Below are 24,958 nucleotides of genomic sequence, written 5' to 3' on the forward strand. Positions count from 1 at the left end.
CCAAATATTTTTTAAAGAAATTTTTCCAATGAGAGTAATATCTAAATTGGACTTTATTTTTAATCAGTGTGGTTAATTATTTTATGGAGGACTTTTGAATACGTAAGTGATTTTTGGGGCTAGATGAAATATGGGAGGAATCTTAAGGGTGGAGTGGTAATTAAACACAAGAAATTTTTGGGGCAAACTTGTAATTAAGCCCCCTCCCATAAGCCTACATGTTCTCTCTCTATCAAACTTGTCATCTCTTTTGTAATTTCTCTCTTCTTGTTCTCACCATCCTCCATGGCTGATTCATTGAAGGTCCTATATCCTTACCACCACTTCAAATAACCTCCTCAATAGCTTGTGATGGGAATGACGAGAATCCAACAAGTATGATCTTCCATGAGTTTTGGCTGCCCCAAACAATGCTTTTAAGGTAAGTTTTCCATTGACCCACTTCCTTGATTATTTCGTTTATGGCTCAATGCTCATGTGGGGTTGATCCAATGGATGGGGATAACACTTTGGTAGGGTTAACTACGATTTTTGGGATGTGGATATGTGATCGTTGGTATTAGGGTATTCAACCATGGAGGTTTTGGGCACTTGGTTTATTGGAGGAAGGAGGGGCTGACTTTTATGTGTTTTATGATGATTTTTCTGTTTTGAGTTGAGTTGTTGTAATGATTTTTGTCATATGTAAGAAGTTGATGAAATGTTAACTATTACTTGTCATAGTGATTTGAGAATGTACTTGTGCATGCCAAGTGTTTGGTATATTGCCTATATGAGTTATGGGATTGAATTTCTTGACTCTTGTTGTGATGACTATTATATGAGGTTATTGGTTACATTCGTAGTTGTTATCATGTGCTAAAACATGTAGCTTTGAGGTTAATCAAGTTTGAAAGTTTTTGGCATGGTATTAAGATTATAGTAATTTTATTTTGGAATTGTAAATCTGTCCCTGACAGATTTGAGTAAGCTGCATTACATGATTTTTAATAAATTATAGAAAAATCAGTTTGAGCCGAATTTTTGGTGGTACATACTACACATATAAGAGCTTATCCCTATTTAATTTCAAGTAGATTGGATAACTTTTCATAGACCAAACGGTTTTTACAAAAGGGCTGACCTGCTGTGTAGTGAATCTGAAAGTATGACGAGTATGTAAGGATTTTGTGAATTTAATTGAAACCCTTGTTAAGTGGGTTGGCTTGTAAATTCTTACATTTTCTTCTATATGTGTTTTACTTAGTTAACTTTAATAATGGTTTGGTTTAATCTCTTGCAATAGTGTATTAAAATGTTTTGGTTGTGTTATGGTCCTTTGGATCACTTGTATGCTTGTTTGATGTTCCTTGGAAATAGGTGCCTTGGGATAGTCAAGTTAGGCTTTAGGCCATCAATTTGATTTTAGGGGACCATTTTCGATTTATGGAGCCAAGTTTGAAGGTACTTTGTGATAGGCCTTGTTATTGATAGGCTTGATCATTGTGTTTCTAGGTTTTGAGATTCTGGGTGATGGACCTAGTAATTGGTTTGCTTGCTTAGGTGGTGGTGCCCGGTTGAGGTAAAATTGGCTGGCCTCCTGAGGTAAGTAACTTTTAATGGGATTTTTTGAAAATGACCACATTGCATAAACTTTGTTTTTGGGCAAACACATTTTGGAAAATTATTTGTGGAACTATATTTTCTTAAAAAGTATTGTGTTGTGACCCTATTATATATGAAAAGAGCATCATGTTTAATATTGAATATGGGGAAATGCATGATTTGTTAGTATGGAAGAGATAAACATCTTTGATATAATTCTTGGGAATGGATTTGATGCATTGCAAATTCTAAAGATGTTTTATCTTGACTTGTGATATTTTAGAAATGGATAGAAAATGTTATTGACAAGAAATGATTTTGAAAAATTTGGGAACCTTGTGAATATATTGGGTATTTCAAAGGTTTTTGTGTAACTACTTGAAATTGAACTGTGTTTTGAATTTATGTAATTTGTGAGCTCTTTATGTTTTACCCTTGTGTTGTTATGTGTGATTACTCGGTGATCACCTAGCTAGATACTAGACTCCATGTGACATTGGTATCTTAGCATCCATCTTTGTGACGACATATGAGTTCCGTCTTTGTGACGGCGTTGAGTTTCGTCTTTGTGATGGTAGATTAGTTCCGACTGTGTGTCGGCAATAAATTTTGGTTGTGTGTCGGTGATGAGTTTTGTCTTTGTGATGGCAGATTAGTTCCGATTGTGTGTTGGCAATAAGTTCTGTTTTTGTGACGGCAGATGAGTTCCGCCTTTGTGATGACGCTATCACATGGCCTTGGATTGGATTTTCAGGTTTTAAAAGGATGTTTTCATAGCTCACAGTAAATAGTATGTAGTTTCATGTTGAAATATTTTGAGAAATCTTGGTGCTACATTCTTTTAATCATTCTTGTCATTTTATTAAGAAAAATGGTTTTTAATAATCCAAATGGAAATTCCCAAAGTATAGCATGTTTTGTAAGATGCCCATTATCATGAAACTTGCATTTTCCCTACCCCCATTAATTATGCTACTTACTGGACTTTAGCTTATCCCACTCTCCAACAGTTTTTCAGATAAATTTGCTATACCTTGGGCATGGAGCTTGTTTTATTGGTGGTAATTGGAGCATCATGCTAATTGAGAGATTTATGCTATGATTGGTTGGTGACTCAACTTTCTAAATTTATTGAGGCCATAGCTAATTCTATCGGAGGTTGGGCCCTTGAGGTTTGTTAGTCTTGGGCATAGTAGGCATAGATTCTATCGTCGTGGTTGCCTTTCCTTGGAAGGATTGTGATATGATGTTGATCCATTTGGAATTTTGGAATTTTGGATATATTTGGAGACGTTATTTGTAATTCATATTATTTGTAAATGTGTTATAGAGCACTGACTTGTAATATGGAGATTTTAGTATGGTTATTTATCCTTAACATTCTTATCTCTCCCTTCTTTTGTTACATCCTGTGAACAGAAATAGAAAGCACCGCATATTGCAGATTACTAAGAGGAAATTCAGGGCAAAAGCTATTTCTTATTATAATATATACCGAACAGAAATTGAACTGGTCTTACATGATGATAGTAACATAAACATGTGATTTATAGTTTCATGCCCAAATCCAAGTAAATACACAATTCCTTAAATGAAAATGTACCCCCACAACTACTGCACCCACCAGATTTTTTTCCGTTAATTAATTTTAACAAAATATAAAAATATATACTTTAATTCAACCTTGGAATTTGCTTTTAACACCCCAAATATTTTTTAAAGAAATTTTCCCAATGAGAATAATATCTAAATTGGACTTTATTTTTAATCAGTGTGGTTAATTATTTTATGGAGGGCTTATGAATACTTAAGTGATTTTTGGGGCTAGATGAAATATGGGAAGAACCTTAAGGGTGGAGTGGTAATTAAACACAAGAAATTTTTGGGGCAAACTTGTAATTAAGCCCCCTCCCATAAGCCTACACGTTCTCTCTCTCTCCCACTTGTCTTCTCTTTTGTAATTTCTCACTTCTTGTTCTCACCGTCCTCCATGGCTGATCCATTGAAGGTCCTATATCCTTACCACCACTTCAAATAACCCCCTCAATAGCTTGAATCCAACAAGTATGATCTTCCATGAGTTTTGGCTGCCCCAAACAATGATTTTAAGGTAAGTTTTCCATTGACCCACTTCCTTGATTATTTCGTTTATGGCTCAATGCTCATGTGGGGTTGATCCAATGGATGGGGATAACACTTTGGTAGGGTTAACTACGATTTTTGGGATGTGGGTATGTGATAGTTGGTATTAGGGTATTCAACTATGGAGGTTTTGGGCACTTGGTTTATTGGAGGAAGGAGGGGCTGACTTTTATGTGTTTTATGATGATTTTTCTGTTTTGAGTTGAGTTGTTGTAATGATTTTTGTCATGAAGTTGATGAAATGTTAACTATTACTTGCTGTAGTGATTTGAGAATGTGCTTGTGCATGCCAAGTGTTTGGCATATTGTCTATATGAGTTATAAGATTGAATTTCTTAACTCTTGTTGTGATGATTATTATATGAGATTATTGGTTGCATTCATAGTTTTTATCATGTGCTAAAACATGTAGCTTTGAGGTTAATCAAGTCTGAAAGTTTTTGGCATGTTATTAAAAATTATAGTAATTTTATTTTGGAACTGTAAATCTATCCTTGACAGATTTGAGTAAGCTGCATTACATGATTTTTAATAAATTATAGAAAAATCATTTTAAGCCGAATTTTTTATGGTACGTACTACACATATAAGAGCTTATCCATATTTAATTTCAAGTTGATTGGATAACTTTTCATGGACCAAACGGTTTTTACAAAAGGGCTGGCCTGCTGTGTGGTGAATCTGAAAGTACGACAAGTATGTTGAGATTTTGTGAATTTACTTGAAACCCTTGTTGAGTGGGTTAGCTTGTAAATTCTTACATTTTCTTCTACATTTGTTTTACTTAGTTAACTTTAATAATGGTTTGGTTTAATCCCTTGCAATAGTGTATTAAAATGCTTTGGTTGTGTTATGGTCCTTTGGATCACTTGTATGCTTGTTTGATGTCCCTTGGGAATAAGTGCCTTGGGATAGTCAAGTTAAGCTTTAGGCCCTCGATTTGATTTTAGGGGACCATTTTCGATTTTATGGAGACAAGTTTGAAGGTACTTTGTGATAGGCTTTGTTATTGATAGGCTTGATCATTGTGTTTTTAGGTTTCGAGATTCTTGGTGATGGACCTAGTAATTGGATTGCTTGCTTAGGTGGTGGTGCCCGGTTGAGGTAAAATTGGTTGGCCTCCTGAGGTAAGTAGCTTTTAATGGGATTTTTTGAAAATGACCACATTGCATAAACTTTGTTTTTGGGTCAAACACATTTTGGAAAATTATTTGTGGAACTATATTTTCTTAAAAATTATTGTGTTGTGACCCTATTATATATGATTGTATATGAAAAGAGTATCATGTTTAATATTGAATATGGAGAAATGCATGATTTGTTAGTATGGAAGAGATAAACATCTTTGATATAATTCTTGGGAATGGATTTTATGGATTTGATGCATTATTTGCAAATTCTAAAGATGTTTTATCTTGACTTGTGATATTTTAGAAATGGATAGAAAATGTTATTGACAAGAAATGATTTTGGAAAATTTGGGAACCTTGTGAATATATTGGGTATTTCAAAGGTTTTTGTGTAACTACTTGAAATTGAACTGTGTTTTGAATTCATGTAATCTGTGAGCTCTTTATATTTTACCCTTGTGCTGTGATGTGTGATTACCCGGTGATCACCTAGCTAGATACTATAGTCTATGTGACATTGGTATCTTAGCACCTGTCTTTGTGACGGCATATGAGTTCCGTCTTTGTGAGGGTAGATTAGTTCCGACTATGTGTCGGCAATGAGCTTTGGTTATGTGTTGGTGATGAGTTTCGTCTTTGTGACGGCAGATTAGTTTCGACTGTGTGTTGGCGATAAGTTCTGTTTTTGTGACGACAGATGAGTTCCGTCTTTGTGACAACGCTGTCACATGGCCTTGGGTTGGATTTTCAAGTTTTAAAAGGATGTTTTCATAGCTCACAGTAAATAGTATGTAGTTTCATGTTGAAATATTTTGAGGAAGTTTGGTGCTACATTCTTTTAATCATTCTTGTCATTTTATTAAGAAAAATGGTTTTTAATGATCCAAATGGAAATTCTCAAAGTATAACATATTTTGTAAGATGCCCATTATCATGAAACTTGTATTTTCCCCACCCACATTAATTATGCTACTTACTGAGCTTTAGCTCATCCCACTCTCCAACAGTTTTTTAGATAAATTTGCTATACCTTGGGCATGAAGCTTGTTTTATTGGTGGTGATTGGAGCATCATGCTAATTGAGAGATTTATGCTATGATTGGTTGGTGACTCAACTTTCTAAATTTATTGAGGCCATAGCTAATTCTATCGGAGGTTGGGCCCTTGAGGTTTGTTAGTCTTGGGCATAGTAGGCATAGATTCTATCGTCGTGGTTGCCTTTCCTTGGAAGGATTGTGATATGATGTTGATCCATTTGGAATTTTGTATATATTTGGAGACAGTATTTGTAATTCATATTATTTGTAAATGTGTTATAGAGCACTGACTTCTAATATGGAGATTTTAGTATGGTTATTTATCCTTATCATGTGTTGAGGAGAAGGAAAGAAAAAAGAAAAAAATCTCTTACGTTCTTGCACTTAGTGGTTCTTCTCTCATGCTTTGGATCCTTCTGGGTTTGGGGCGTGACATTGCTAATTCTATAGGCCTGTAAATATCCCATTCACTGAACGCTAGTAAATCATAAATAATAATGACACAAGAAACGGACCATAGGCATGATGGAGGTACTACTCCAGAACCATATCCATAAAAAATAATAATAATAATAAAAAGGAGAGAAAGAGAGCGAGAGCACGCAGAGTTACGATTTCGAGTATGGTGACATTTACTGCAAGAAAGAGGCAAATTGCTAAAAATGACTCCAATGGGGGTTAAGTGTATAATTCAATCTGTTGCTTCAACTATAGCAGCTATATTCACACCAAAGCAGCATCTAGAAACCCAAGCATGACAGATTCTGCTAATTCAAGGGCATTGAGATATTGTCATTTAATAAACACGCATGCATTACACACAAAGAAAAAGTTCAAATCACTGCTAATTCCATTGTGAATCATACCGCAACATATATAATTGGCACATAAAGTGAGTTAGCAGTAGGTAGTCCAAGAATACAAGGTAGGGAAAAAAAGGGACAAAACCGATAAAATATAAATAAATATTTAATCACAGAATAAACTTTCAAGGATGCAATACACTCCTAACGAAAACACCACCATACAGCAATCAAAAGCTGCAGTTGCATTTGCCACTCTTCTCACCTGCAACTGTTGAAGAATCAGTGGTCACATGAGCATCTCCTTCAGACTTAAATTTTGATCTTTCTGCAGCTTGGGCCTTCTCTCATAAAGCAAACGTTTTTATTAAAAATGGAACATATAAAACAAGTTCCAAAGTGTAGTTAATATCAGAATGTCATTACTTACCCGGCAAAAGGCAGTAATTAGTTCTGGTCTCAAGACACAGATTCTGGATCCAGGTCCAGTATAGTTTGCATCGCAAGGAGTTACTCTCATTTAACAGTTGTGGCATCATCGTGAATAAAGTCAGAAACTAGGAGCATAGAAACAGAGATTTACTACTATATAGCTAATATAATGTCAATATTTAAATCATCAAGCTATCTAGCTAAAATAATGTTTGAGGAAAATGGGTGCTTAAAGTGCTGGGTACTGGAGTTAAGCAAATTTAAGCATATTTAACTAAGAATTTTTAACAAAATTTAGTTATATATAAAGAAATTCAAGCACTGAGAAGAAGAACGTAAGCAAGTAGTTAGGTTTGTATGACTAATAGACCAATCCAAGAGAGTAATCACCTGTCATCACTACCAACAATACCCTTGCATTCCACTGGGGCAGCTAATTTGAAAACTTTTCCAGATCCATCTAGGATAGTGTGTTCCTTCAAATGAAGGCGCTTAGCAGCCTCAAGAACCTAAGGATAATAAAAGCTTAGCACTTCTAACAGAAACTCATTTCACAATTCACATAGACAAACCCAGAGAGAGAACAAACTGGAATCTTCATTGAAATAACATGTTCTTATAAAGCATACCAATTACATTTACACCATAAATGAAAATTATATATTATTTTTATAGGTATAAATGAAAATTATATTTCTTGTAAGACAGCACAATTAAGCCATTATGATATCTTAACCCAAGAGAAGTTTAAGAAGTACTCTCACATAGCAATTAACAAAGACATATTGTGTAAAATCTGAAACATGACGTGCAACAAATCTTATATGCTCCCTCACCTTGGAATGAAAATCTTCATTCCAACATATCTTCTTGCCATTGTCAACAGAACCGTACAGAAGAGAGTCTGACTTATCCCCTTGAAGAATGCCAGGTAAAAACGCTCTGCAACGGAATGTATAATAGCAATTGAGGGCCAGCTAGAGATCAATTTAAGCAAACCAAAATAGAAATAGTAATCATGAACAAAAGCTTCCAAGTATGTGCACAAATATGTCCTAACACAACACGATTTAGTAAAGACAAGCAAAAATTGCTGATAATAAATAACAGGCCATGTAACTAATGTTACTGTAAAAAATATTTGCCAACGAGTCCATCAATAAAATTAATAATAATAATTTTTTTTTTTTTTTACAGTGTTTATATCCTTTCTTGTCGATTAGAATGTCAATAGAGTTGGCTGCAACAGAAGATGTAACTAAGACTTTATGTGTTATATCATGAAAGAGAAAGCAATCCCAGTATTTTAACAAATACCTTTGCAGAAAATATGTGTTATATCATAAAAACACTTTAAGAATAAATGATATATCAAATACAGTACAGATCTTATTTTTAATAATGAGCTATAGGCCATACTAGCTCAACTGGCACTTCTGTCTCCCACAATAATTAGTTGGATTGTGAGATCGTGAGTTTAAGAACCATTGGGTGCATGTGTAACTTAAAAAAAAAAAAAAAAAATTTGACTTCTATTTTGGCAGTATTTTATTTTTCTATATTCAAAAAATTATTAGGAGCCTAAAACAGTACTACAATCTACAAATACTTGGCGCTGCTTTGACTTCTCATCTGTTCTTTTTATATAAAAAAAGAAAAAAAGAAAAAAAAAGCATGAACAGTATGGTAAAGTGATGAGTCCCGCTTGATTCATATCTTATCGGAACAGAGTAGTTCTTATTGAATCTTATAGGAACAGAGTAATTCTTATTAAACAAACTAAAAACATACAAACATCTACACACTACAGTCTAGTAGACTAGTAGTTCTAACCACCATATTACTATTATACATCTTTTCACATTCTTCAAGCATCAATATAGCATATGATGGCTTTTAATATGCCTAGTGCAGAGCACACAAGAACAAATTCAGTCATGATTGTATCCTAGTTTACTTCAGGCGGTGACTCCATTTTCTTCTACCTCTTCACCCAATGTCTTGTCATCTTTCACAACATCAACACCATTCTCTTTGACATCTTTAGCTAAAGACTCATCAACTTTCACATCTTCTTGAGTAGCTTCTTGCTTCTCTTTCTCTTCTTTCTCTGCCTTTAACCGTGCCTCTTCCTCAGCCTTCTTTGTTGCTTCCTCTTTGGCCGTCTCAGTAGCTTCAATCAATTTCTTCAAACAAGTCTCAGCATCTTCATTCTGTGACTTAGGCATCAAATTCTCAGCAACATCAGCAGAAGTCATATCGGTTTCCTCCAACAAATGGTCAATGGTCGCAAACAATTCATGTGAGTCAACATCCAAATAATTCTTGGCAAGAACCTTGAATGCATCAAAGCCACAATAGGACATTTCTATGTGCATGTTCTTGGGGGGATTTCCTTTATACCCCACCAAACCTTCATGCCTTCAAATTCATCTGTAACTTCTTCGTTCTCATCCATGCTCAGTTGTACAGGTTGACTGCTGTCTTTGACAACTACTGCTCTAGGATTTTTAGCTTCGCTGGAGGACTTGCTACTGAGGTATGTTTCAATAGCAGCATAGGCTTCACTGCGCTTAAGATACTCGCCAGTGAATTCAGGGAACTTAATTTGGATATAAGGGTACACGAAACTAGTCAATTTCTTAGTATGACTTAGGATTAGGCTACGAAGATGGTGAGGGAAATATTTGTCAAACATGGCCCAAAGAAACATTGCGGTCGCAATCAGTGAGCCTAGTTGAGACCATGTTTCCCCCATCATCATCATTTTTCTCTTCTGAAACCTTTTATGAGAGTTGTTAGAAGAAAACGTTTGCTGATGAAAGAACAACTCCGAGCTATGTTATATATAGAAATTAAATTGTACTGCTAGCTGTTATTTCTTGTTGAGTAAGAAAGCAATATATATATATATATAGATATATATTTTGCCTGTTGAACTTAAGTCATATTTTGGAATGAGGTGTGTGTTTTGCATTATTTGGGAAGACCTAGACTCAACAAAAGAACAAAGACTTGGAATCAATTGTGCTTTCCCAACTTGTGTTTAGAGTTTAGTGCCTTGTTGGGATTTGGGAAGGGTTTCATAGTGAGCATTAGTTCATGATATAATGAGTTTTGCATTATTTGCGAAGATCCACTCTCAAGAAGAGGCCAGAAACTTTGATTTCAATTGTGCATTCATGGAAAATGATTCATAGTAATGACTAGATCATATCATTGGTGTTATGAGCTTTGCATTATTTGAGACTACCTAAACTCAAGAAGGTGCCAAAGACTTTCATGTCAATGATTTGGAGTTTTGCATTATTTGAGAAGACGCACACTCAAGAAGAGGCTGAAAACTTTGGTTTCAGTAGTGCTTTCAAAAAAAAAATGTTTCGTAGTGATGACTAGCCCATGGCATTGGTGTTTTCCTATTTCGTATGTAATGCGTTCTAGTAAAATGTTTCGTAGCGATGACTAGTGACCGTTCTTTTGTATTATTTGAGGAGACCTAGACTCAACAAAAGGCCAAAGACCTATCCAGTGCTTTCTAGGAAACTATTTCGTATTAAATACTAATCTAGCTATATCACTAATATTATAAACTATGTATTATTTGAGATAACCTAAACCATGACAGTTGAAGACTTCGTGTGATTATACCAAAAAGAAAAAGAAAAAGAAGACTTTGTGTGATCATGTCCATCATATCTTTCTACCTACCACTATGAAAGTTCTTTTTATTAATTTTTTCCTAAGACTCATATTTGATAGTCCCCATGATAGTCCCTCTCATATTTGATAGTCCCCACCTATAAGACTCACATGTTGTTAGAGGAACGTACCATGACACAATTTATTTTTCTTAGTTTAGTTTGTAACTCTCATATGTTCATTTGTATTGAAGTGAAATGTCACAATGCTCATAGCAAATTCCGTCACATGCTTACAAATCTATATAGGTTTCCTTTTGTAATCTTCATGGGATCAAATATTTAAGTTACGATAGCAAGTAAAATACAATCTCGAAGAAGCAATTTAAATTATTTAATGCCTAGTCAGCAGTTATAACTAATGATGAGGGAAGCACGTTATGAGAATTTCCATTTTCAAGATGCAAGATATTTCTTGAGTTTTAACCGAAACGCTCACCATTAAATCACATCTAAAACAGCAACACAAAACAAACTCAATCATAGATCAATACTATATCATCTATTGGAGCTTTGTCATATACAATCTTAGCATGCAAGGAATTCATGCAGCCTAAGCCAAAAGCGAATGCATATATAGGTATTCTCCAGATGGAAGAGAGAACATTCTTAGCCTTTGGTAAAAATATAGATGATTTGATAGTAATTCTAATTTGTTCTGCTTCTATTGGATTTGTTTAGGAGAATTACTGTAGAAGGAAGTGTTAGAATTGTGTGGTTAAATGTTAAATTACCGATTGTCTCAAAAGTTTAAGCAATTAGAATATGATAAATTTAATCATTTAACCACAACTGTTTGATTATTATATCAAAGAGTAAAATTGCACCTTGAAATTGGGATTTCATTGAATAGTGAAATCTGAAGCTGACCTACCATTCCCTCACCATAATGACAAGTCCAACTTAACATGAAGATGCATTCAATCAAAGCATTCAAGACTTGATGCAAATAGATGTTGTCTAAACAGCACGAATTGATTACCCTTAAATATGCATGAAAAAAAAAATCCTATCAAACTTAGAAAAAGGAAACAACTAGCAAACAATAAAAATTTGAAGCATTTTGCCTTGCTTCATTTGCAATGGGGGAAACTGTTTTGAAGCACCATAAAGCCCTGGTCTTTTCTGGCACACATCATTTTAAAAGTAAACCCATAAAAGTCATATGCAAAAAGATAATACCGCATTAAAAGCATGTTGTTTTACATAAGAAAAGAAAATAAGCTCACCTCATTTTAGAGGGAAATTAAAACTTTTTTATATATCAAACATTGAAATGTTTTGACATGGGACTCCAAAATTGGCTCAAATTTAAAAGTAGATGTTAGAAAAACATAAATTTAGAAACATAGTAATTTTGTATATTAAAAAGCAAGAAGAATGAAATTAAAAAAAAAAAAAATTAGAGTTACAATATAAAATTTAATAATGACATCTAAATGATATTTGAATAACATAAAATATTAAGTCTCAAATAAAATTGTTGCCTTAGGCATAAAATTGTCTTAGTCTGACCCTAGACTTTACTATATTGTCTTTACAAACTATTGTGTTGCAAATCATCAATTTTTTTTTTCAAATATTCATTTATTAAAATTTTAAAATCCACCAATCGTACTTAATTATTACCACATTAATCTATAAAAGTTTATGTAGCAAAATGTGTAATATTTTTAATATTTTCCAAAGAAAAGAGAAATCCTAAAAATCAAGGTAAAAACCATAATACGTTAGATATTAGATAGCAGCATAAGAAATACACCATTTAGCACAATTTCTTAACTTGTATAATCCCTTCTTGAAAAGTTTTTCTTAATGAATACTAGTCTATATCACTAGTATTGTGATTGAGGATAGTGATAGACTTACAGTGTGTGTAAGTTGAAGACTTGGCGTCAATGGTGTCTTTCCACGGTTCCACCCACCATCTTGACTTTTATCAAATTATTTTGTCAAATTAACCCAATCCAGATGCAAAGAATGACATCTAGTTGTCCGCAACTAAGACTTCTTTCTTATTCTTATTTATTTATTTATTTTTTTGTTGGGGAAAGGCTAAGAGATATAAGGGTTCGTGTTTAAGGGTTAGGCCAAAGTTTTGTACATTTTAATCCATAGAATACACTATGGTAGGGCCTTGGGAGTTTTTTTTTTTTTTTTTTTTTTGCACAACAATTTCATCATCCACTTTATCATAATTTTTGCCGAGCCTAGTGTTAACATTACCTGCATTTGGAGCTTTTTGTTGTTGCTAATGTCCACACTCCACAGTGTGGTTTAAGGATGAGATGATGCAGACATTGAACTAGAATTTGGAGTTAGGGGGAGCAGCTTTAGCAATGCTAGCTCTATACTATAAGCAATTCAGGCAGTTGCCTAGGGCCCCAAGTAAATAAAAGGCCCCTATATTTTAACCAATAAGATTATTTCTTTTATTGTAATAGTATTAATTAAATCCAAATATTAGCAAATAAATAAAATAATATTTTTATATCAAAAGAAAAACAAGAAAAAAAAAATAGATAAAGAAATACTATATCCATAACATTTTTTACAACACTTTTACAACAAATCTTAAAGTAGCATATTGTTACAAGCTATTATTGATAGCAAAAAAATAATTTCAGTGGTGGGTTCAAATTATAATTTAGAACCAGTAATAACTTAACACCTAGGATTGATGTAGCACTTTTATAAAAAATAAAAAATAAAAAAATAAAAAAAATAAAAAAAAAACAATACACAAAAAATTTACAATATTTTTCATAAAAGTTTAGTTGGCAAAGTTTTACTTGTTTTCATCTAAATCCACTACTAACATTACACTTTTACTTACTACTGTCAATCCATATTTGGTCCCAAATTCTTGTAATTAAAATTTCAATTGCTTTGGAATTTGTATTTTGTGGGTTACTTATAAGTGCGAGGAAAAAAAAAAAAAAAAAAAAGATACAGCCTGATAACTTACTATAGGCTCAAACTCCAATTTGGGCTGGAATGGACCGAAATAAATTAGAATGGCCCGTAATTTTATTCAAAGGAGAAAGGGGGGTTTCTTAAGAATAATGTTAGAGATACAAACTTTTTTACGAAAAAATTTAGAAACTGCTGATATGGTGAGTAATTATTGGTAAATGAAAAAGTGATGTTAATGATGGGTCAAAATATTATAAAATAGTTTGTACCTGTGACATTACTCGTTCCTGAATTCCACCGAAAAGGTATTGCCAACATTGATAGGAACCCAATTGACCACGTGACTCAGTCATTTATAACAACTTAACATTTCCTTTAAGAAGACCTACACGACAACAATTGAAGACTCGGCGTCAATGGTGTCTTTCCATGGTTCCACCCACCATCTTGACTTTTATCAAATTATTTTGTCAAATTAACCCAAACCAGACGCGAAGATTGACCTCTGGTTGTCCGTAGCTAGGACTTGTCTTTTGGATTAGCAGGACTTCTTTCTTTTCTTTTTCTTTTTTTTTTCGTGGGGAAAGGCTTAGAAATATAAGGAAACATGTTTAGGAGTTAGGCCAAAGTTTTGTACATTTTTAACCCATAAAATTTTCCTCCAAATCTGGAATTCCAACTCATTTTGTGACCCTTTATAAGACCGTATATAAAAATTTTATTAAAAAATATAATTCATAAAATTATTTAAATAAATCTCATAATTATTTAATAAATTATTTAACTAAAAAGTATATATACATGGAGACAAAACAAAAGACTTTGGCTATACACAGTATTTTGTCTTCACACCATGACCTCTTGCTAGCGCATTTGCCACCTAATAAGTGGTCCAACTTCATTTTCATTAAATGCATAGAGTACACTATAGTGTAGGGCCTCGGTAGAAAAGTTTTTTGTCTTAGTTGCACAACAATTTCATCATTCATTTTTTCTCAAAAAAAAAAAAAAAAAAAAAAAAAAAAAAAAAAAAAACAATTTCATCATCCATTTTATCATAATTTTTGCCAAGCCTAGAGTAAACATTATCTGCATTTGGAGCTTTTCTTTTGTTGCTAATGTTCACAGTATGGAGCCAGTACTTGGAGTTAGAAAGAGCAATTTATAACTATATAAGTAATTAAGGCAGTCGTCTAAAAACCCAAGTATATAAAAGACCCCCAAATGTTTAACTAATATGATTATTTTTATTATTGTAATAGTATTAATTAAAATCAAATATTAGCCAATAAATAAAATAATATTTTTTATCACACAAAAAACAAGAAAAAAGAGAGAGAGAAATATTATATCCATAACATTTTTCATAATATTTTTACAAAAAATCTTAAGTAGCATGTTGTTACAAGCTATTATTGATCATAGCAAAAAAGAAATTTTGTGGTGGGTTGAAATCAAAATTCAGAACCAGTAACAACTTAACACCTAAGATTTGATGTAACACTTCTCAAAAAAAAAAAAAAAAAAAAACAATACACAAAAAAATTCACAACAGTTTTCATAACAGTTTAGTTGGCAAAGTTTTACTTGTTCTTATCTAGGTCCACTGCTAATATTACTCTTTTACTTATCACTATCGATCCATATTTGGTGCAAAATTTTTCTTGTAATTAAAATTTCAATTGCTTTGGAATTTGTATTTTGTGGGTTACATATAAGTGGGAGGAAAAAAAAAATTTAAAATACAGCCTGATAACTTACTACAGGCCCAAACTCCAATTTGGGCTGGAGTTTACTGAAATAAACTAGAATGGCCTGTAATTTTATTCGAGGGAGAAACCCAATTGGCTACGTGAATTGAAAGAGGATGCCCAATTAAAGTCAGTCTATCATTTCAGAAATGATGAGCAAGAAATATTTCAATTTGTTTTATTGTTTATTATTCTTCGTTTATTCTTGGTTAAAAAATAAAAAAATAAAAAAGGAGTTAAGCTTAAGTAGAGCTCTCCATGAATAGTGATAAACAAGGCCTAAATAGCTAAACTTAACAAAGACGCCAAGGACTTGGGGTCAATGGTGCTTTCTCTGCACCTTATACTGTGCTTTCTTAGATAATACTTGCATTATTGGAGAAGAACTAGCTAGACTACTATAGTGGAAGACTTCGTGTCTTTCCAGTTTCGACCAACCACCATGATTTTTTTTTTTTTTTTTGACAAATTAACCTGTGTGCGGAAATGTGCTTCAAGCTAAAAATTACCTTAGGTTGTTGACAGCTATGTGAGTTGCCTTTTAGCTTAGCTGAACTTTATGGATTGGGCCACGCTCATTTTTTTAAAGCCCAAACCAATTAAATTCCAAGCCTGATTCATGTTTGGATAGTTTTTTTCTAAGGTTCTGTGTTCATGAGTTTGTTAAGAAACAAATCAATTTTCTGGAGCTCAACTTGATTACAAAACAACTCTCAAAAGAATGACCAAGCTTGACTTCTTTACAAACAAACATAAACAAGTTTTATACCAAGTTTTACAACCCTACCAAAGACTGACAAAGTTATTATCAAACTCTCATGTATGCTTCCAATTAAGCAAAATAGCTTTTGTGTTGAAATAGGCCACCAGCATCCTACTTGTATATAGTTATAAAACCGGTCCACGTCACAGTAAAACAATTGATTGTCTTGTTTCTTTTTCTTTTTTGGGAACAATTGCTCTAATAATGCATAGCGTGTTGGTTAAAGCTTCAAATTTTCCTTTTACTATTTTACATGGTTTTAAAAACCGGAACAGACAAAGAACCGAAAAAGAGGCTGATTATCGGTTTTATGGTTCGACCGGGGTCGGACCGATGATCAAACCGATGATGTCATAATTAATATAATTTAAATATTTAAATAATTTTTATATGAATTTTGAATTTTAATAACTTATTTTAAGAAAATATAAAATATAGAATTTTTTTTTCTTTTTTTGCTTACTACGTTTTTTTTCTAGTCAATAATTATTGACAAAAAAAAAAGAATAATCTATTATTAAGGTTTCATATATTTATTTTTATAAATAATAGTTTAACTTTACCTATTTATTTATTCAAAAAACATAAAAAATAAAAAAATCTTCCAAAGTCAAATGATTAGACAACCCACTGACATAACCCCCCCCCCCCCGCCCCCACCAACTCACTCCCAGCCACACACGTATACACTTCTTTAAGAAATTTTTTTTTTCCCCTCATAAATCTACCACCCCACACGGTTTACTATCAAAAGATTCAAAAGTTTTATTTTTTTAGTTCTCACTTCTCAGTGTTTTGTGTTTTGTCTTTTGTCCTCCAGGCAGTACCTCCATCCGTCCCCTTCTCTCTGTAAGTTAGACAAAATCCTTTCGTTCACTGTCTCACCGAAGAGCCGTGGATACCTCATACCAGTCCAAAAGGCTGGTTTCAACACCAAGCAGTAATTTTCTCACTCTCTCAAGCCTAGCAGATCTGAGAAAAAAGAAGATTTTTTGAGCAAAAAATCTGTCCTTACCCACTTATACCCGCAGATCTGAGAAAAAAAAGATTTTTCTGCAAAATAAAGCTCCATTTCAGATCTCTTTCATCAATTCTGTAAAACCGGTTTAACCTTTCCGATTTTCGGTTTTTCCGGTTGAACCAACGGTTACCGGTTAAATCCGGTTTTTCTTTCATTTTCGGTTTTTAAGTATAACCGGACCGAATTACTGTCCGGTTCCCGATTGAACCGGTCGAACCGGTCGGTCCTGTCCGGTTTTTAAAACTATGCTATTTTACATAATATTCCTAATTGCTGCAAAAATGTCTATATCTTAAAAGGATAAAATTTAGGTACAGTATTTAAGTGTTGTTTTTTAAATTTTTCTCTTAAGATTTAGCCATGTAACTTTATTTTTATTTTATTTTTATTATTATTATTTTTTATTTTACGAGATGAAAGTGTATTTTTAGTTAATTATAGCCACATGACTATGGCATCCATGGTGAGTTTTCCACCCACTACCGTGATAATATTTTTCTATTTTATTAATATAAACTAAAAAGGTGGGAGAAAAGATTGGGGAAAGTAAGTTTAAAAAAAAAAAAGAACACCGCACTTTTAATAGGGCATATTAATTAAGTCCACAATTTTAAATGAAACATGCACTTCAAAGTTTAAATAGAAAATGTAAATTTTTTAGATTAATATAATTTAGGATATGAATCTACTGTAATTTTGGTGCAAGGCTTTTAGAGTTTGGATTTTGTTTGCATCAGTCTAATAGTGTGCAACACCATTGGAGAAACATTTTGTTCGAGTGTTACTCAAGCTAGAATATAGAACGAGTTTGAATTGCTAGTTTGTGTGGAGACTAGCTCTAGACAACATAGAACAACCTTGAGGCTTTTATGTGATTGTCAATTTAGGTCAGAAAAAACCGCTATTATAATTTTCACTGTTCAACGATTGGGGGGGGGGGGGGGGGTTGTCAAGGGTATTTAGTTTTTTCCTTACAAATCACAATGCTAGTATTATTTGAGGCAACAACATTTGATCACTTGCATCCAAAGTATTGAAGTTGTTGTTGTACATATTATTTATTGTTCTTTAATATTTTCCATTGTCACATATATGGAGATTTTTATTTTTATTTTTGAATAAGATTTCACTTGGAAGAAATCTTAGAGTTGACTATATAGATGATTTATGTAGTGAAGCTTTTAGAAAGTTAAACATTATTCAATTGGTTTTTTTTTGGCACTGTTAGATCTGACAAGTGCTTGTTTCTCATATAGGATTGAATGTGCCCATATTCTGGTTTTGAGCATTATGAACTCATGAGCATATTAATTCATTTTAGTCTTAATATACATATCAAATTTCATGTCAATCAAATGTTATTTGTTATTTGATATATAAGCTTATTTTTTATGCATAATCTTATATCACAAAAATTGAAATTTAAACATTTGTTGATAATAAAGCTATTGATATTTGATTTTTTGAAAGTATGAAGGATATGAGAGGATAGCTAGTGTAATATAATGGTAAATTTGTCAAAATTCACCTTTAATAAAAAGATATTGAATGGAGTTGTAGCTATTGGCTCCCAACATATTTGGAACCAAACTTTGTCAAATAAAAAAAAAAATTACAAAATATTTTGAAAGAGTTTATGAGATTTAATATTTCCTTGCCATTACCTAGCACTTCATGGCTAGTCTCCAAGCCCCTCGGGGGATGGTGTGTTGCACAACTCACATATTCAATTAAAGCAAAAAATGCAAAAACACAATCGTATTCAATTAAAATTACACAGTAAATATAGATTTTGCACAACATAGTATTAAAATTCAATATTCAGATACAAAATCCAACAAGAAGAGACACACATGTAGGTAATCAATAAAATGCAAGGCTTTGCAAGCCGAAAATTGAGCAACTCACAATTATGAACCATGACAAAACAGTAGCAATGCAAGGCTATCCACTCCTTAAACTGAATAACTTACGGTAATGAACCACAACAAAACAGTAGCAAGTGTCAATACATACTTCAATGAGGTTAAACCACACCCTACGCCAGTATGGATTTATGTAGAGAACTGCAACAATTCCCAACATGATTGTTATGTAAGCCACCATGAAGCTTATGTAGAAGACATCCTTGTCCATGAAACTACCACCTACTTCCCCCTCATTATCCACTGGCATTGTCGATGGTGGTCTCAATTTGGTGCAACCATTACGTAATGGAGGTCCACATAGGAGAGGGTTCCCCTCATAACTGCTTTCATCAAAAGTAATGAATTGGTTTTTTCTATCAGGTGTTGTACCTGATAAGTTGTTGTGTGCCACACTAAACACCGCTAAAAAGGTCATTTCAGTTAACTGGGGTGGAATTTTGCCATTCAAATTGTTGAAGGAAAGATCCAGACTTTCTATCTCCTTTAAATTTGAGAATGTCACAGGGATTGGTCCGGATAGATTGTTGTGTGACAAATTCAATGCACGAATGTTGCTGCTCATCCTACCGAGTTTTGGTGGGATTTCACCTGATAGGTTGTTGCACGAGAGGTCAACTCCAAACATGTACTCAAGGATGTCACCCTTGTAGGAGTAAGTTCTACTTTTTGTTGTAAACTCTACTTCTTCAAAAGCATTCACATCTCCATGGGACTTATAAATAAAATTATTTAGATCTTCAATATTTCTTGATAATGACCAAATATTTAAATAAAAATAAGGTAGATATGAATCTCTTGAAAAAGTGCTTCGGGCAGATGCATCGAAAGTAATGTTACTCAAGCAAAGAGGTATCGAACCTGAAAATTTATTGTATGAAAGATCCAAAATGTTTAAGTTCTGCAAGAGGCATAATTGAGTTGGAATCTGACCTCCTAAATAATTTGATTTCAAGAGGAGAATTCTCAATTTGGAGAGGCTTCCAATCCAATTGGGAATGTTGCCAGTTAGATGGTTATCTCGAAGATTCAGTACAAGTAGATTGGAGTTATTTGGGAAAGCAGTTGGAATTGGACCGCTCAAGAAATTTTTATTTAATTGAAAAAAATTGATACTTGAGGAATTGAAGCAAGATGGAATAGAGCCAGACAAATTGTTGTCAGAAAGGTCAAGAAATGTAAGAGAAAGGAGTTTGCATAATTCGATTGGAATAGGACCTTCAAAATGATTTTTGGCTATAACAATTTGCATTAAAGATGACATGTTCCCCATCCATGTTGGAAGCATGCCTGAGAAGTGATTGTTGTCCAAATGTAAAAATTGTAGCTTAGTCAAATTAAAATTGGTAGGAAATATTGGTCCATTGAAGCTATTGTTTGATAATATGAGAAGTTCTAACTGGTACCAGCCCTGTATTGGTACTGTTCCTGAGAAATTATTCCCAGACAAGTCTAGACACCGCAAGAAAACCAAATTCCCAAAAGAAGAAGGAATACTGCCTTGAAATTCATTGTTAGACATTTTTAAATCATCTAAATTTGGAAAAATTAGACCGAGGTTTGTGGGAATTGGACCATGTAAGTAATTATCTGAAATATCTATTGTAAAAATTCTGGGACGAATATCAGATGGCACTACGAAAGGCCCCGTAAAAGAGTTATTGTTTAGAATAAAAACCTCCAATCTTGTATTGTTCTCTAACAGCCAGTTAGGAAACTGCCCAACCAACTGGTTGTGAGAGAGAGTAATTGCTCGCAAATCATATTGGTAATGAAGAAATTTGGGAGGTGTGCTATTGAGAATGTTAAATGAACAATACGACAAACTGAAAACCTTTAATTGGAAGTTTGGAATCCAAGTATGGGAGTCAGGTTCTAAAGCTAATATATTGTTATCACTTAATAAGATCTTAAGGTTTGAGAGGTTGAAAAGGAATGACAATGTGGATGGGATCAAGAAGTTGTTACTTGAGAAAGAAAGGTACTCAAGTGATGACAAACTTGATAGTGGGGACTGATCAATGTTCCCATTAAAGTTATTGTAAGAGAGATCCAATACGCGGAGTGATGTCAAGTTTGCCATACATGAAGGTAGTCTCCCTTCAAAATTATTGTCGCTGAGGTCAATCTCTTGGAGCTTCCTAAGTTCACACCAGCCTGTAAAATGAGATAATTAATTATTAGGTTCTACTATTGTAATTACTCTTTTTCTTAAAGTGGCTATTCTAATTATTCTAAATAGTATCGTTGTAGAAAAATAAAATCTACCTTGGGGAGGTAAGGTGCCCATTAGTCCACAACTTCTCATTGCCAATATATTAAGAGAAGTCATAACTCCAATTTTATGAAGAAAGCTTTTATCAATTGATGAATTTTCCAAGTACAATTCCTCAAGGTTGTTTAGTTCACCCAACTCTAAAACAAAAACAATTTTTTTAGAGGTAAGTAAATTAATACATGTTAGTGTATAGCTTAGACTAGTTTAGCCCATTGGGCTTAGCCCAGTATACTGTACTTGTAGTTTACTCCTATTACTTGTTCTACACACATACTTAGTCTATATAAGACTCTCTATTATACAATGTTATTTACACACATCAATATATAGACTATTCAGTCTTTCTCTCACACTTTATACTGTTAACAATACAAATAGGTCGATATGGTAGAACACGAAGTAGTAATTGCAAAACATATCAAGATACCACACAAAAATTATGAAGTGTGTGAAGGTGAGTGCAATTTATTTTGGAAGTAAAACAGGTTAATGTACCATCTAAAATTAGAAGGGAAGTTAATGCAATTTTCCCAATTTAAATTAATCAAACATATATCACATATAAATATTTTTTTGTCAAACTTTCATGTGCATCACATGTGTTAGCAACTAATAGACTATATAATATAAAATGTCTTTCAATATATATGTGTATATATATATATGTGTGTGTGTAATAAAATGGGTCAAAGAAGTCATGATTGCATAAAATGTTATCTTCTCTCTTTGCTACATAGCTAAATTTTAACATATACTTAATTAAATTACATAATTTCTCTATACTTTCGTAATTTCAAATTAACACTAAATTTAACTAAAAAAGAGAAATAGTTACCATGATACTTACTAAAGACAACAAGTTTAGTTTCATTGAATTTCATGAATTTTTTTTTTGAGTAAATAGTAATATTGATTAGAATACAAATGAAAATAATAATAGTGTTTTAAACCGGATTTATAATACATTATATAATCAGAGTATAACTACAAAAGGGCCTAATATTTGTAGCTGTAAACTGGGGTTATAAACAAGGGACACTAGATACACACAACCAATGTGAGATAAATATCCCTATTCTTTTTTTGAGTAAATAGTAATACTTATTAGAACACACACGAAAATAATAATAGTGTTTTTAAACCGGGTTTTGATTGTAAATATTTCAAATAGGTTTGTTATAGCTTATGCTTTTTAATGGTTATAATACCACCACCTTGTCTTATCAAAAAAAAAAAAAAAAAACCACCACCTTGATGTTAAGGGTATAACGTACCTTTAGTGGTAAACAATCCATTCAATTTATTAAATGAGAGATCTAATGTCTTCAATGATGGAAAGGCAGCCAATGACTCAAGAATTTGTGCATTAAAAGGTGAAATTTAGTTGCAAAAAACTCAATAATTGATGTGAGGGAAATTTAAAAAAAAAAAAAAAAATTATGTTCTCAATAAGCATATGAAACACTCTTTCAATCTTCCTTAACAAATTAAGGAGAATTTTACCTTGGATGTGGATTGATCCATTCAAATTGTTGTCGCTAAAATCTAGCTCCTTGAGCGAAGCAATACCACTAAGGGATGAAAAAACGCTATTATTGAAATTATTACTTTCCAAGTGAAGCACCTCTAGCTTGCTCAACAAAGATAAGCTTTCAAAACCTGCAGTTTAGATGCTTTAATTTGCAAGTCCGCAACTATATATTCCCACAAAACGATACAAAATGAATCTTAACATACAACTAATTTGTGGTCTACATTTATTTTTAAAGAAAAGGTTAAAATAAAATAAAAATTCAAGCAATTTATTTTGGACAAACATATTAATTGGAGGAGGGGAACCAAAAAGTTTACACACTCAAGAATTAAGCACTATTCCTTTGCAAATTAATGAGAATTTTACCTTGGATGGGGATTGATCCATTCAAATTGTTGGACCCCAAATATAGTTCCTTCAGTGAAGCAATTCCACTCAAGGATGAAAGAATGCTATTATTGAAATTATTATTTTCCAAGTGAAGCACCTCCAGCTTCTTCAACGCAGAGAATCTTTCAAAACCTGTGATTTAGATTTAGATGCTTCAATTTGCATGTTCACAATTATATATTCCCACAAAACAGTATAAAATGATTCCTAACATAAAACTTATTTTTTTGCCAACCATATATACATATTTAAAGAGGTAATAGAAAAAATTAGAATTTTGACAAATACTACCTATTTTTCTTAGGATATAAACTTGGTACCTTCATTTGGGACCCATTCACGAATCCCATTTTCACTCAAATCGAGGTACTGGAGCTCTTCAAAGGAAAGAAACAGAGAGGCATTAAAGTACCAACCTCCTCCACTTTCTCTACTCCAATAGGATATCGTGAGATTAAGAGCAAGTTGGATTACACGGCCAGTAGTGATGTTGCACTTTACTCTTTCCCACTCACAGCAATCACTCTCTTTGTCAGCTGAGTCCCAAGGTGTAAAAGAATATTTATCAGTGTAGTTGACAATGGAAACTTTGTATTGCAAGAGAGCAATTCTCTCTTGCTCCCAGCAACCAAAGCACCCATTCATACCAAAATGAACCAAAACTAACACCACCGGCCACCACCAAAAACGCCCCAACTCCATAAATTTTTCTTTTTCTGATTTTCAATCACAATAAGACTGACAAAGTTTTTGTCCAACTCTCAGTGATTATGATTCCAAATGATCTTGAGTTTAAATAGGCCACCAGCACCATCCATATATACTGTTATCAAATAGTCCACATCAATATTACGATTTCTCTAATAAATATTGTAAAGCGCGTTCTTTTGTGGTGATAACTGATCACCATTGACCAAAGAGCATTGAATTGACTTTGCTAGCTGTTAATGTTGTTTTTTCCCATTTCGTATTTAATATGTTCCTGTAAAATGTTTCATTATTTCATAGTGATGACTAGCTGTTTCATACCATAAATTAATATTAGGGCCATAATATTTTAAGCTTTCCATTATTTGAGGATACCTAGAGTCAATAAAATGCCAAAGACTTTTGGCGTCAATTGTCCTTTCTTGGCTCGTATCATGTGCCTTCCTAGAAAATGTTTCACACTAAATACTAAACTATGTTTATAAATATACAATAAATTTTAATTGTAGATTGTTTGGGTAAGAATTTAATTTCAGTTGTGAGTTTAAATTTGAATCAACTGTAATAACTTACTGTCTAGAACTTGTTATAATTTGTTATGAAAGTGTTACAAACCACATACACTTCTCATATCACTAATATCATAAATTTTGCATTATTATTATTACTAGTCGCAAACCCACGCGATGCGTGAGAATATGTAATTATTTTGTAATATGCTATAATCTAAAATTTTTTGAAGATAATATGTTCACCTTAAAAATTGAACTTTTTCTAAAAGTATTTTTCAACTCTCTATCTATACAAATATATCATTATATTATTTTGGGTTTTTTTTTTTTTTTT

The 24,958-nt window shown here is 32.8% G+C and overlaps 3 protein-coding genes and 2 long non-coding RNA genes across 7 annotated transcripts in view; 2 read left to right on the top strand and 3 right to left on the bottom strand.

Moving 5' to 3' along the window:
* LOC126722800 (clustered mitochondria protein-like) overlaps window positions 1–8,092 on the bottom strand; it is a 42,738-nt gene extending 34,646 nt beyond the window's left edge. Inside the window, exons 1-2 of the mRNA XM_050425946.1 lie at window positions 7,965–8,092; window positions 7,519–7,637 (exon numbers count right to left, since the gene is read on the bottom strand). The gene's annotated coding sequence lies outside the window, so the exon portion shown is untranslated. The remainder of the gene's footprint in view (window positions 1–7,518; window positions 7,638–7,964) is intronic.
* LOC126724055 (AAA-ATPase ASD, mitochondrial-like) overlaps window positions 1–10,006 on the bottom strand; it is a 38,987-nt gene extending 28,981 nt beyond the window's left edge. Inside the window, exon 1 of the mRNA XM_050428203.1 lies at window positions 9,542–10,006. Coding sequence (XP_050284160.1) covers window positions 9,542–9,895 — 354 coding nt within the window. The 5' untranslated portion in view covers window positions 9,896–10,006. The remainder of the gene's footprint in view (window positions 1–9,541) is intronic.
* LOC126724060 (uncharacterized) lies at window positions 246–2,972 on the top strand. Its single transcript, XR_007654590.1, has 2 exons — window positions 246–421; window positions 2,595–2,972. It is a non-coding gene; the product is annotated as an uncharacterized LOC126724060 (long non-coding RNA).
* LOC126724059 (uncharacterized) lies at window positions 3,419–6,218 on the top strand. The gene is made up of 2 exons (XR_007654589.1): window positions 3,419–3,694; window positions 4,764–6,218. It is a non-coding gene; the product is annotated as an uncharacterized LOC126724059 (long non-coding RNA).
* Window positions 10,007–19,038: 9,032 nt separating the features above from the next.
* LOC126724061 (receptor-like protein 15) lies at window positions 19,039–24,230 on the bottom strand. Of its 3 annotated transcripts, XM_050428205.1 has the most exons (5): window positions 23,725–24,230; window positions 23,381–23,536; window positions 22,984–23,139; window positions 21,471–21,617; window positions 19,039–21,359 (listed from the first exon to the last, which is right to left on the bottom strand). In XM_050428205.1, the coding sequence occupies exons 1-5, from the start codon at window positions 24,104–24,106 to the stop codon at window positions 19,222–19,224; spliced, it is 2,979 nt and encodes a 992-aa protein (XP_050284162.1). In that variant the 5' UTR covers window positions 24,107–24,230; the 3' UTR covers window positions 19,039–19,221. The 3 variants fall into 3 exon arrangements, with proteins under 3 accessions (XP_050284162.1, XP_050284164.1, XP_050284165.1); XM_050428207.1 differs by lacking the exon at window positions 21,471–21,617 and having other exon boundaries at window positions 23,725–24,229; XM_050428208.1 differs by lacking the exons at window positions 21,471–21,617; window positions 22,984–23,139.
* Between the last annotated feature and the right edge of the window lie 728 nt (window positions 24,231–24,958).

The sequence above is a fragment of the Quercus robur genome, chromosome 4, assembly GCF_932294415.1.
Source record: "Quercus robur chromosome 4, dhQueRobu3.1, whole genome shotgun sequence".
NCBI classification, from domain to species: domain Eukaryota; kingdom Viridiplantae; phylum Streptophyta; class Magnoliopsida; order Fagales; family Fagaceae; genus Quercus; species Quercus robur.

Excerpts from the sequence above, each read along its gene's own strand:
- LOC126724061 (XM_050428205.1), bottom strand. The coding sequence starts at position 24,106 with ATGGAGTTGGGGCGTTTTTGGTGGTGGCCGGTGGTGTTAGTTTTGGTT. Across the intron at positions 23,537-23,724 it reads TGAATGGGTCCCAAATGAAG|GTTTTGAAAGATTCTCTGCG; the intron begins GTACCAAGTTTA and ends TCTAAATCACAG. Across the intron at positions 23,140-23,380 it reads TGGATCAATCCCCATCCAAG|GTTTTGAAAGCTTATCTTTG; the intron begins GTAAAATTCTCA and ends TCTAAACTGCAG.